We start from the raw sequence: 11,080 nt of genomic DNA, 5'->3' as shown, positions 1-11,080 counted from the left end.
GCTAAATACCTGTCCCTATATAATTATATCACATTCCCTGAAAGTTACGCAAGAAAGAATGTCCATGTCTCCGAACACCAAATATCCAGCCGATTAGCATCGATCAATAGCCTCGCCAAAGGCGGCAATAATACCGTCATAGAGCCGTTCCGGACCTCCAGTAGGTGTTCCGATCATCATTCTCTCTTCCTTATCAAGTGGGAAGAGAAGTTTCCTAATTCGCAAACATAACGGTTTGACCATTTCAAATGACTCCGGGAACTCGTTCATGATACGCTCAAGGCTGTTTACCGTCATATGCCCTTCCTTTGCGTCGGCAATATCCTTGAAGCTACCTATTTCCCATTTCCGTAGAATGCTTTCTTCAGGCGCCGTCTCGCCCTCTTTGCGGAAACGTTTCACTTCGTCCCAGGCGCAGCGTGCGCACATCCATATGAGAACGTAGAAAAACGATTCTAGGTCATGGCGATAGGTGTGGTCTACGCCGCGAAGAACCTCAATCGCCATGAATTGCACCGTACCTGTCTGATGGCGTGCGCCGCTTGGCCCGCTGTCGCGTTCCTTGGCAAGATCAAGGTCGATGAGCATTCCCTTGAAGCCATCAGTCTTCTCGGAACTTGTTATGATAATGTTGTTCGACGAAATGTCGCGATGTAGTATCCTGCCCTTCAAGTACAAGGATCGATGCGCTCGGATGGCGTCACGGAGTGCCTCGAGGAGCTCTCGAATGGTGCTGAAGTCGCTTATGACTCGTCCGGCAGGGGAAATGACAATGCAAGACAAAATGCGATTCTCATACGGGCCCTCTCGGTTTGGCGTGTATACGCTCGGCTTCGCTTCGTCGCTCGCTTCGTCGTTTGCTTCGCTAGAATGATCGTAGGTTTGCCTGAGTGTAGACTTTCGACTGTCGGATCGCCGCGTCGTGGGACGAGGATCATTGTCCGAGGATTTGCGTTTTCGGCTGGAGCCGCTGCTTTCTGAGCCTTGCAGGCTATTATGCCCGGTTGATCGGTCGCGGGCTGTCGCTCGAAAGGCATGCCGTGTGCTGCTGGAGAAGTCCAGGCCCGCTCGCAGCGCAGCAATACTGGTAATCTCGCGATGCCCTACCAATGTAGCAACGCCCTCCACGTCCTTCTCCTGTGCGAGCTTCAGATGCTTAATTTCGCACGGTTGCCGCTTATCTGAACGCCAAGAAAACTTAGCCACGCCCTGCCTCGTTGAGAAGCAGGTTGTTCCCCTGCACACCACGGCCCGTTGCCTGACAAGCAGCCGGTTCAATTCCACACGTTTGTCATCACCGTTGCCATCTTCCACTGTAATGTAACGATGGCTATTTTTCCACTCGACTGACATATCCAACCCCATCGCATCATTGTCCATAGTGGCATATGCAACAAGAGCACGCGCTACCTTCTCCGGTTCGTGATGAATGTTGAACTCGCCCGAGCTATAGGCGCCAGAGCGATCGTAAATCCACAGCTCCATTGTCGCAGCCTTGATGGTGAACGCGTGCACAAACCGGCGCATCGGCTGGTCGGCAAAGATGCTTCGAACATGTCGTGTGAGCTGTAACATGCATGCTTTGAAGTCAGCGGTGGCGAACGACCGCTTGTGCTCCCCAGCAACTAGGACGTGTTTATATTCGAATCGACCCTTCGTTCGTTTCGGCTTCTGGAAGAAGATGTCCATCTGGCCCCTGCGCTCTTTAAACTCGGTCGCACTTTTATTGGTATGCAGAGTATATTGCGCCCCTGCCAAGGCTTTCTCCTCGAGCCCTTGCAACCATTTCCATACCGCTGCTTCCCACGGGTCGGCCGGGAAGTCGTTCCATTTTGTTCCGTCGTGATTTGCCAGGATCGACTTTAGCATTTTTGCCTGAGCTTTGGTCCAGTTTGCTGTATCGAAGTGCTTCTCGAAAAACCCGGGCACTCCCCTGTGGGTGCAGTCTTTTATTTCGTAGAATAGCTCACGCTCGACGATGTCGCGCGTTTCACTGTCCTCGAGCCTGCTGGAGCTTGTTTTGACTGGCGTCCCATGGCCTGTCGGAATGATGCTCGATGGCGGAGGTGTTGATGGGTTGACAGTGTCAATGAGGTCGATAACCGCGGCCCAAACGTCGGTGTCGGGGGAGTCCGTGGCGACGGCGTTGATAAGCGGGCGGAAAAGATCGAACCTGAGTGAATCTCCTCTAACATTTTGCTGTATGGGGAAAAGCTTCACTGCCACATTACTACTCCTGTCGCGAGAGGGAAGGTTATATGCAGCAGGAGTAGCGACTAAAAGACCCAAGAGGAGGGCGATGTCAGTGCGCCAGGTTTCGTTGCATTCTTTCAAATGACCCAGCTTTGCTGTAAAACGGGAAATTGAGTCATCAAGCGCATGCTTCGCGATGATATCGAGCTGCTCCTCGGACAGTGTCATTTCGACGCGCGTGGTGGTGTTCGCGGTCGCGTAGGATTTCGGCGAATAGAATGTAAACAGAAGAGGTCACGTGTACTGAGGCGGGTCCCGCTCGTGAATCAGTATTGCGACGGCGGATAGCGAGAGGAATAAGTCGAGTAAGCTGAGGTTTAGGGGACTGACGAATTTATAACTCAGTGCATTCGTGGCAGGGGTTAAGGGTCACGGAAGCAAACTTCAATGACATGTTGTGACCCCTATCTAGCAGAGCCCCATCGGATACTGGCAGGCTAGCCCGGCGCATTGCAGGGACAGGGACATAGGGCTGGCAGAACTGAGCGATCATATTATTTCGGTGGAGGCTTGGGTTAGTTACTGTTCGTGGCTGTTCGTTGGGACCCCTTCATCAAACGCAGCAGCTGCGGATAATAGCAGCGGCTTCGCATCGAAATTGGGTTCCCAACGCTCGGCAGCTGTTTCGTCTTGACGTTGAAGTACCGTGCTAAGGTGGGGACCGCCATAGGCTTATGGCCCAGAGCCCAAAGATGACCGCCAACTGTGTGTACAGATTATCGGTTTGTGCATAACTGTAATATGAAGCTGAAACGACCACAATGCTCTGCATCTTACATTATGGCGTAAGCAGTGGCGGTTGCAGGGTATTTTATCTTCAAAGTGAGTTCCGAATCTACCTACAATCACTTAATTCCCGCTGACACGGTCAATTTCTTTCGACGAACCCGACATTTCTATTCAAGTTAGACACCTTGTTTTCTCGTGCAAAGATCAACTTACGCGGAAATATTTATCAGTAATGCCCAAGGAAGGGATATAACTCCTGGCTTGGCGGATGAACACTAGACCTTTCAACACCTCCGAGAAGGCCAATCATTTTGACGTCAACCAACTTGAGACTTAATTAGAATGACCAGGTGAAGCGAAGATTCTGTCAGGAGCTGCCTGAGCGCAAGGATGGCAATCTGTGGGTATCCACCTGCAGCGCCGATCTGGCAAGGTTGTCAACGGTAGAGGGCCTTCATCTATGCATTTGTTAGTTCAATCCTTCTATCTATAGAACGAGAAAATTATCGCATTCCTTTTGGGAGCGGTTGTAAAAAAAGACAAGTGGATGGATTCTTGTGACGGCAGCTGAGTTTGCCGCAGTCGATTTTGGGGGTGGAGCTCCACTACGACTAACGATTTAGTTGTGCATCTAAGGCTGCGAAACGGGCGCAGTAATACTACAGTAAGTGTGTAAGTATTTACACACTCTATTACTGCTGGCCAAACTATGGAAGGCTCCCTAGACTGCACCACCTGTATCGGGCCTTCGTGTGGCGGAGTATGGTTTTGTTGACAAGACTGCCGACGTTGTATCAGCTGGGCAGCCTCGGTTTCTTTGACAGCTTTGACAGACAGCGGAGCCTCAGTCAAGCATCCACTGCCGCCAAAGGTAACATGCGAGAGTAGTGCGCGGAGTAGGAGCATAGGAAGCCGGAGCGCACGCCGGCCAAGCCCTGGACGCCTAAATTTCACCGACGCAGGCATTTAAATTCTAAGGGGAACTGTCCATTGCTGTTGTTTCTCCATTGTCCAGCATTGCACTTGAGTCCCCCAGGTAGGCTGCACTTCACAACTGCGAGCACTGGGAATACATCTCCCCTTAAGCCTCATGCCTGCAGAATGTAGACTTCAACAACTGTGATCAAGGCAAAAAATAATAATAATAATAAATAAATAATGATTATAGCAATTGTGGCGGACTGCCAACCGAAACAGGTCCGCATAGCGCGGCCCGGAACTGAGACCAAGGCAAACAAGATGTGACAATGCCACCGCCATCCTCACAGAGCCTTCCCCAACCCGTTACGGCGCCCGTACCAACTTTGAGCAGACTTGCAGCAGAGCAGCCGTACGTTTCAATCCAGGGTCCTTAGGCAGCCCCTAAAGGCCCCCATCAACCCTTCCGAGTTGACTTTCTGCCTTTTACTTGCTTGAGGGTTCAAGTTCAACGTCGTCTGCCCTGCTACCATGTCGCATACATGTGCGGTTACTCAGGGAAATATAAACACCGTTCGTCCCAGTCGACGCTCAATTTCCCTTTGTCGTCGTAACATGTTGTGATGACTGACTGGTTCGACGTAACAGGCATGTGGGCGTTTCCGGCGCCGCGGCATTTCATTATTCCGGCGGGGTCAGACACCAGGCCTGCACACCTGTGACAGCCACCATCACAATTTGAACCCCGGGCATTGGCTATGATATGGCGACTTATGACACGATTGTTTTGACGGATACACAGCTCGACCTGGCAAAAAGCTCAAGGCGATGTCTCACCGTCGACAGCAGTGGGAATCGAAAGTATGTCTTTTCACAAGCCAGCGAGGACCTTTATCGGTCGCTGTTCAAGGATGTTGTCAGTACGCCAATAAACACTCAGCAACATCTGCTAACAAACAGGAAAGCTTGAGAAGCTCCAAAAACTCAGTCCAAACTTCAAAGAAGTAATCAAATTCACTACTTTCCTCGACAAAAACCAGCCGCTTTCAGTGAACGAGGGCCACACAACAGTTGCGATCCAGTTAACGGACGGCGAGAGCAATATAGTGGTCGAAGTACGAGACCCAGCTGCCGATGACAACACAGTCTTTAATTGGGAACCTAAATTTGCCTGCTTTCTTCCAAAGGGCTGCACGCTGACGGCCCCCAAGGATACTATTATAGACATGTGGCTATTTTTTACAAGAAGTGATTAAAATGTATCAAATATTTAAGGACAGTGCTATCGTGCGGGGAATTATCAGGCTTTCAGTCTTCCCAGTTCGACGGCGCAGGAGTTGAGCCGAGTTGTGCCATAGCCGTATGTGAAGGGACTGTTTGAGAAATCAAGAGAGTGTTGTTGTCCACACCAGAGGAAATGGAATAGTCTTCCAGATTCATTGACTGACTGTTCTGCTCTCTAATGAGTGATGAGTTAATTCCCATTGACGCCATGGGAAAACCTTCCGGGATTATCGTCTGGCGAGGCTGTTCTCCAAGGCGTGCTGAAAGCTGATCGGCTGCTGCTACGTAACCCTCGTCCGGGTGTATTAGCTGGCGAGGCTGCTCTCCAAGGCGTGCTGAAAGCTGATCAGCTGCTACCACGTAAACCTCGTCCGGGTGTATAAGCTGGCGAGGCTGCTCTCCAAGGCGTGATGAAAGCTGATCAGCTGACGGCATGTAATACGCTGCAGATATCTGCTGGCCTGGTAGAGGAGTACATATGGGTTGTGATAACTGATACCCATAACCATGGTCTCCTCGTCTGCGTTTATTTGAAATTTGAGGTGGCCAGTTAGTCATCCGCTGCGACCACGCTGCGTTGGCCCACATGCACAGATGCCAGGCGATTTGCTCTGCTTTCGCTAACACATTTGGATTGATATTGGCGGCCTGCACACGTAGCTTTTCGATGTGTAGATTTCGATTTGCCTTTCTGAGAGGAAGTCGCCGTTCATAGCTGTACAACTTAGTAAAGGTGTCTCTCAGAAAGCGTTCTGCTTACAAGCTCGCTTGTGTCGGGCTTAGCAATAGCATTTGGCCCAATGATAGCTCTTGCGATAGTAGAAGATACCTCTCGCCGCAATGCTGATAATTCTTCATTTGATGGAGGAGGTCCTCATTGTGGGATGCTTCCGTTTGACTCATCATAGCAATCGTGATCATATCTGGTAAGATTTGGTATTCTTGCGATTGTATGTTGTGAGGCTTAAGTAGCTGACCAGATTGTGGATGGCCATGCTCTGAAATCTTCGTCGGATCGCAACCTTCCATGTATCTCCTGCGTTCTTTTGCACAGCTTCAAAAACATCTAAAAGAAACACGTTCTCATCCTTCATAAGATACTCTTCTGGAGACGACGCTCCCAGCTCAGCCAGCACATCCTCTGGAATACCCTCGAAGCACCGGGGAGTGCCATACGATGGGTTGATGGGTGCTGGGCTGGTACGTTGGCCTGTGGGTGGTGCTGTGCTGGTGCGCTCACTAATGGGTTGTGCTGCGCTGCTGGCACGTAGTCCAGCGTCACGAGGATATCCCGCGCGATGTGGTGCTGTTGTCCTGTTTGGCCTCCTCTCAGCTGGTAATGCGACTCTTGCCCTCCGAGACTCCGATTGACGTGTTGAAGAGTGGCTAGTAGTTGCTAGGCTACCATTGGTAATGGGCTGTTGGCACGGGGTCTCAGCCGGCGCCTCCAGGGCGATTGATTCAAACAGCTGTGGCTCGAGTCCATGTAACTGACGAAAAAGCTTTGCCTTGGCATCTTCGGTTAGACGGGGCCAGTACGCTTCAATGTCAATGAAGAGTTGAGGACTTTGAATAGGGTGTTCATGTAATTGAAGCGCCATGTTGTGAGAGTTGGACAATTATGAAAAGGCGAAAGTGGGCGATAGGAGGATGCAATGAGACCACTCCCCAAACCGCACGTGCAATCTGGTCGGCTAGGCCTAAATGAGTAGGTCTGTGAGTGTTCCCAGGCCTACTCATTTAGGCTTAGTGAAACTTGTTGCTGCGCAGCTCGCTGTCTTAGTCACACACCATCCAACATCTCGCTCTCAATGACGAGGATGAGAGGGAGCGAGGACACAAGTGCCTAGATTGGTGGCGCGGTCGCAACTATGAACAGAATATCAGCTGAAGGCTGCTTACTGGGCTAAGCCTCTGCTTTCTCGGTGTCTCAGCATCAGTTAACATGTCACTCCGAGCAGAAGCAAAGACACGAATGCCTTGATTGGAGGTATAACTGCTGGAAGGCTCAATCATCCGAATTGACTTCATGCCCGCGACATTCTAAAGCCCCATCTCCCCTGCGGCACTACAGTGCTGTACATTCTGTATGCGTCACGCAGGGAAATTTCGCCGGCATACCGTGCCAACTTCGGTGATGCAAGTGCTCCTTGCGGTGTTTACTATTGCCCGGGGTGGGGCGGGGGTCAGCCTCCTTTTCGGAGTTCATGCCTTCTGCAACGAGCGTGTCAGATATCAGTTCTCTATACAGTGTATAATGACAATATGCGTCGATATGGTTTTGGTGGTTAAAGAGTTTAGAGAGCAACTTCGTAACCCCGTTATAGCAAATGCCCGCTTCATGATACAAAAGCCATGGATCGAACGTAGCTTTCCAATCAAGATTCACCGCCCTTTGGCATGCATTCCTTCGCAACGAGAGGAGATGTCGTCGAGAATGCAGTTTTTGGTGCTTTTGGCACCCTCTTCTATACTACCACTCTTGTCCAAAGCTGGCGTCACTTCAAAGCTGGGCCTGTCAGTGCTGCACAGTGGTATCACCAGAGGGCATTCATTTCGTCTATCATACCCGCCATTACCTTCCTTGTTGGTAATATTGTGTGCCCATCATGGATCGGCATTGCACACAGCAGTGACTTACCAGACACTGCTCCTGGGATACTATGGAAAGTCACTGTGGCCATATGCTTCGCTCTTTCTGAAGTATGTCTCATTCCTACTCATATTTTCTTCCAGCTTACGATTGCAGATAATCAAACTCTTCGCGGTTTCAGATCAAGTTCCCAAGAGAAAGCTCGCTGGTGCTTGCGTCCTATCTCTCCAAGTGCTGTGGCTTGTCTTTGGCATCTGGCAGTGGCGTTCCGGCGCGGTATGGGCCTTTCCAGCAATCATACACGGGTCATTTGCGGCTATTCTGCTCTATCAAATAATCACCCGGAAGTGTAATGCATCACACCCTGCACCCCCTTGCTCTGATTTCATTCGCCTTTTTCTACGTACTTTGATCACAGCGGCGACCCTTGGCATGGGAATTTACTCGTTTGCGAAAGGACCGCTCAGATGCCACTTTAGCCTGCAATGCGCCTTCTCACTGTTTGAGAATGTTCAGTCAGCGGTATATGCAGAAATGCGATTTATCAAGGCGAGGTCAGACAGTAAGGACGCCTTAGCCATGTCGAATAGGAGGCGATCCGGAAGTTGGATTAACGACCGATCACAGCAGAGCCTAGTTCGCCGCGATCAAATTGAAATCACTGTGTAATTTGTTTTATTACATATAAATAAACTCAAATGGGTGAGCCTGGACGTCAAGCGTAGATTTGGCGACTGGGTAAGTGTCTAGCTGTGTTTTACATGCCGCATCCGACACATAATTGACGGCTCTGAGTCGCCGCTGTTAGCTCGTTGAGCAACCAGCGAATCAAGGCTTATAAAGGAGAGATGTCCTCTCTATAAAAAATAAGACTCTCTTTGGCAAACTACCAAGCGCCATGGAAGCAAAGACCGTCCAACATGCCTACTTTGCCGGCCGTTCCGCGACTGGCTTGCTTGAGGGCGGCCACAGCGCCATTCTCGAGAGTGTACGCCTGACCCCATTCAAAAAGCCTTCGACTAGGAAAGTACACCCTGAGGAAGTGCCCTCTGAAGAAGTGCCAGTGCCTGAGTTCAGACTTGAAAAAATGACACATACGCTACAAGTGTGTGAGTTCTTGCTCGAGACTGCCGAGAAGCTTCCCTGCTTTGAAGGCTGTGAACTAGTGATACGCCTACCAGCCGAAGAGGCCTCTCAGAGTCTCGTAGTCGCTGCATATCTTGCTGGGCTTCTACTTCCTCGTTTTCCTTATGAAGACTCCTTGGAAACGTACACACTGGCTGCTGTTTTGAAGGCCGGCATTGTGCAGAGGTCAGAGACCGATCTAACTGTAAGTCACCGCCATGCAAACTCCGAAGCCACCCAAAAGCCTACTAATAAAAAAACTAAGATACTAAGGCATTGCAAGCTTGTTCTCGTCGAATTGGAGGTTTACATTGACCATTTAACATGGCATGAGGCGACTTTTGAGGTTTTGAGGAAGAACGAAGGCAACTTTCAAGTTCCTGGGCGAGATCTGATCTATTTTGACGGCGCTTCATCTTCAAAAGCCTACCAGTTCCTGAGCTATCTTCTCCCATGTATTTTTCTCCGTGCCAAATAAAACTGTTTTTTGTCTGACTACCATGTCTTTGTTTGTCGCTAAAATCTATCACTGCACGAGAAAACTGCTCATGCTGCTCCCTCTTCGTCGCCAGTGAACAGAGGGATTTGGTGCGACGAAATCGACACAGAACACACTGCCCTGTATTTTGCGAGCCAGCACACTCTACACTATATGCAAATAATGAGTGATTGCTCCGACGATGCAGAAACGTTTTCAGCACCAGCCACACCATCTGTCAACTGCGCGGACTCTGTGCGCGCGGCGCACCCATGCTGGCCAAGTTAGGCAATGCGCAGGGCGGTGGAGCATCCGAGGGGCTCTGCTCCTGCGTGCGTACGGATCCAGCATCACTTCAAGATACCAGCTCGCAGCGCCAGCGCCTCCGGAATGTTTTTTTCTGGGGGGCCCTGCCCGTCACGGACCGTTTCGTGGCCCAGTCGTGTCGCCAGAAAGCAGGGAAGGACGCCTGGGCCCGTGGTGTAGGGCAACACCAAGCAGTTAGCCACCTTGAAGTGCAAGCCCACTCACTGGTCCACCCTCTTCTCCCGGTAGCAGTCGACGTAGCACCGTGCCGGCCTCCTGCCCCGAGACTACTTACCGCAGCCATTGGTGCTTGTTCCAGACAATGCGCCGCATAACGGTGAGCCGATTATGCGAAACACTTGTTCCTCTCCGACGAACCAGATCCCAGGACTAGGTCATCTGCCGACGCGCCGGCGACCCAGGGGCAGTTGGCAATCACAGCAGCAGCAGACACTCTGTCAACAATATATTCAGCCGGACAGTATAAGTTTTGAGTCCTGGGGTATCCCACACGCCATTGGCCAGCCCATGTAAGTGTGCCTCACGTACACTGCGTGAGGCCGGCAGCTCATCCACGAAAACACGAAGGGGAATGACCAAAAAGCAAAAGAATAGCCACAAGTCTTTTGCATACTACAAGTTACAAACAAAAATTGGCGAGGGACAGATAAGGCTATGGGAGATAGTTGAAAGACTATTACATCACGCCATCGTTCGGGGCCGTGAGCTATGCCACGAGACCTATACTTAAACAATCATTTTACTCTGTGATAGCTATAATACCCATTTCTGGAATATTCTGAATCGACCTTCTTACACCGATGAACGAAGCTGACTCCGCCACTGTTTCCAACCTGAGCTCTCATTGCGCCAGGTGTCTGTCGCCGTTCCAGCGGGCCACGACCAATTCAAGGTGGTGGGCACGCCGGAGTCGCTGCCGTTTTCTCCTCTTCCGTGTAAGAGATGTATGTAGTTGCGGTGTAGGCCTGACTCTAATGGTTGCCTTGCAGCCATTCTGCGCTTTCCCACTGTTTTGTGCCCTGATAGGCTTGTCCTATCGTGGCTCGCAAGGTAACTACAGTGAGTCAACTCTGTTGCCATGTCTTGTGCCTTTAAATTCAATCAGTCCCGCAGCCTGCTCTCAGTTTTTTTGACTTCTAACTTTCAACAGCGATCAACGGAGAGACCGTCTGGGCACAGTTTTCTTGAAAGCCCTTATTGCCGAAGCATCAAAATGTCTGCAAGGTCAGTAAATCCATCTCACGTTAGCGTGCCATCACTCAGTAAAATAGGCCTCCATCGCCAAACTTTGCGGCTACGCAATCTCTCCAGAGCCCTTGGGTGGTCGAACGTGACGTTCAGTCTATTGCTTTCAGGCCTCTACCTGCCACTCC

At 50.6% G+C, this 11,080-nt stretch overlaps 4 protein-coding genes across 4 annotated transcripts; 2 read left to right on the top strand and 2 right to left on the bottom strand.

Moving 5' to 3' along the window:
- Positions 1–93: 93 nt before the first annotated feature.
- BBA_10190 (serine/threonine-protein kinase Sgk2) lies at positions 94–2,421 on the bottom strand (the record flags this gene model as incomplete). The annotated part of the gene is made up of 1 exon (XM_008605287.1): positions 94–2,421. One exon carries the CDS (start codon positions 2,419–2,421, stop codon positions 94–96), a length of 2,328 nt encoding a protein of 775 aa, XP_008603509.1.
- A 2,787-nt stretch (positions 2,422–5,208) lies between these two features.
- On the bottom strand, positions 5,209–6,785 carry BBA_10189 (uncharacterized protein; the record flags this gene model as incomplete). The annotated part of the gene is made up of 3 exons (XM_008605286.1): positions 5,209–5,899; positions 5,945–6,027; positions 6,162–6,785. 3 exons carry the CDS (start codon positions 6,783–6,785, stop codon positions 5,209–5,211), a joined length of 1,398 nt encoding a protein of 465 aa, XP_008603508.1.
- A 799-nt stretch (positions 6,786–7,584) lies between these two features.
- Positions 7,585–8,446, top strand: BBA_10188 (uncharacterized protein; the record flags this gene model as incomplete). The annotated part of the gene is made up of 2 exons (XM_008605285.1): positions 7,585–7,887; positions 7,934–8,446. 2 exons carry the CDS (start codon positions 7,585–7,587, stop codon positions 8,444–8,446), a joined length of 816 nt encoding a protein of 271 aa, XP_008603507.1.
- A 229-nt stretch (positions 8,447–8,675) lies between these two features.
- On the top strand, positions 8,676–9,380 carry BBA_10187 (uncharacterized protein; the record flags this gene model as incomplete). Its single annotated transcript, XM_008605284.1, has 2 exons — positions 8,676–9,107; positions 9,186–9,380. 2 exons carry the CDS (start codon positions 8,676–8,678, stop codon positions 9,378–9,380), a joined length of 627 nt encoding a protein of 208 aa, XP_008603506.1.
- Between the last annotated feature and the right edge of the window lie 1,700 nt (positions 9,381–11,080).

The sequence above is a fragment of the Beauveria bassiana genome (genome assembly GCF_000280675.1).
Source record: "Beauveria bassiana ARSEF 2860 unplaced genomic scaffold BBA_S00097, whole genome shotgun sequence".
In the NCBI taxonomy this organism is placed as follows: domain Eukaryota; kingdom Fungi; phylum Ascomycota; class Sordariomycetes; order Hypocreales; family Cordycipitaceae; genus Beauveria; species Beauveria bassiana.
The sequence above is the reverse complement of the archived record's forward strand: the minus strand, read 5'-3'. Positions and strand labels throughout refer to the sequence as shown.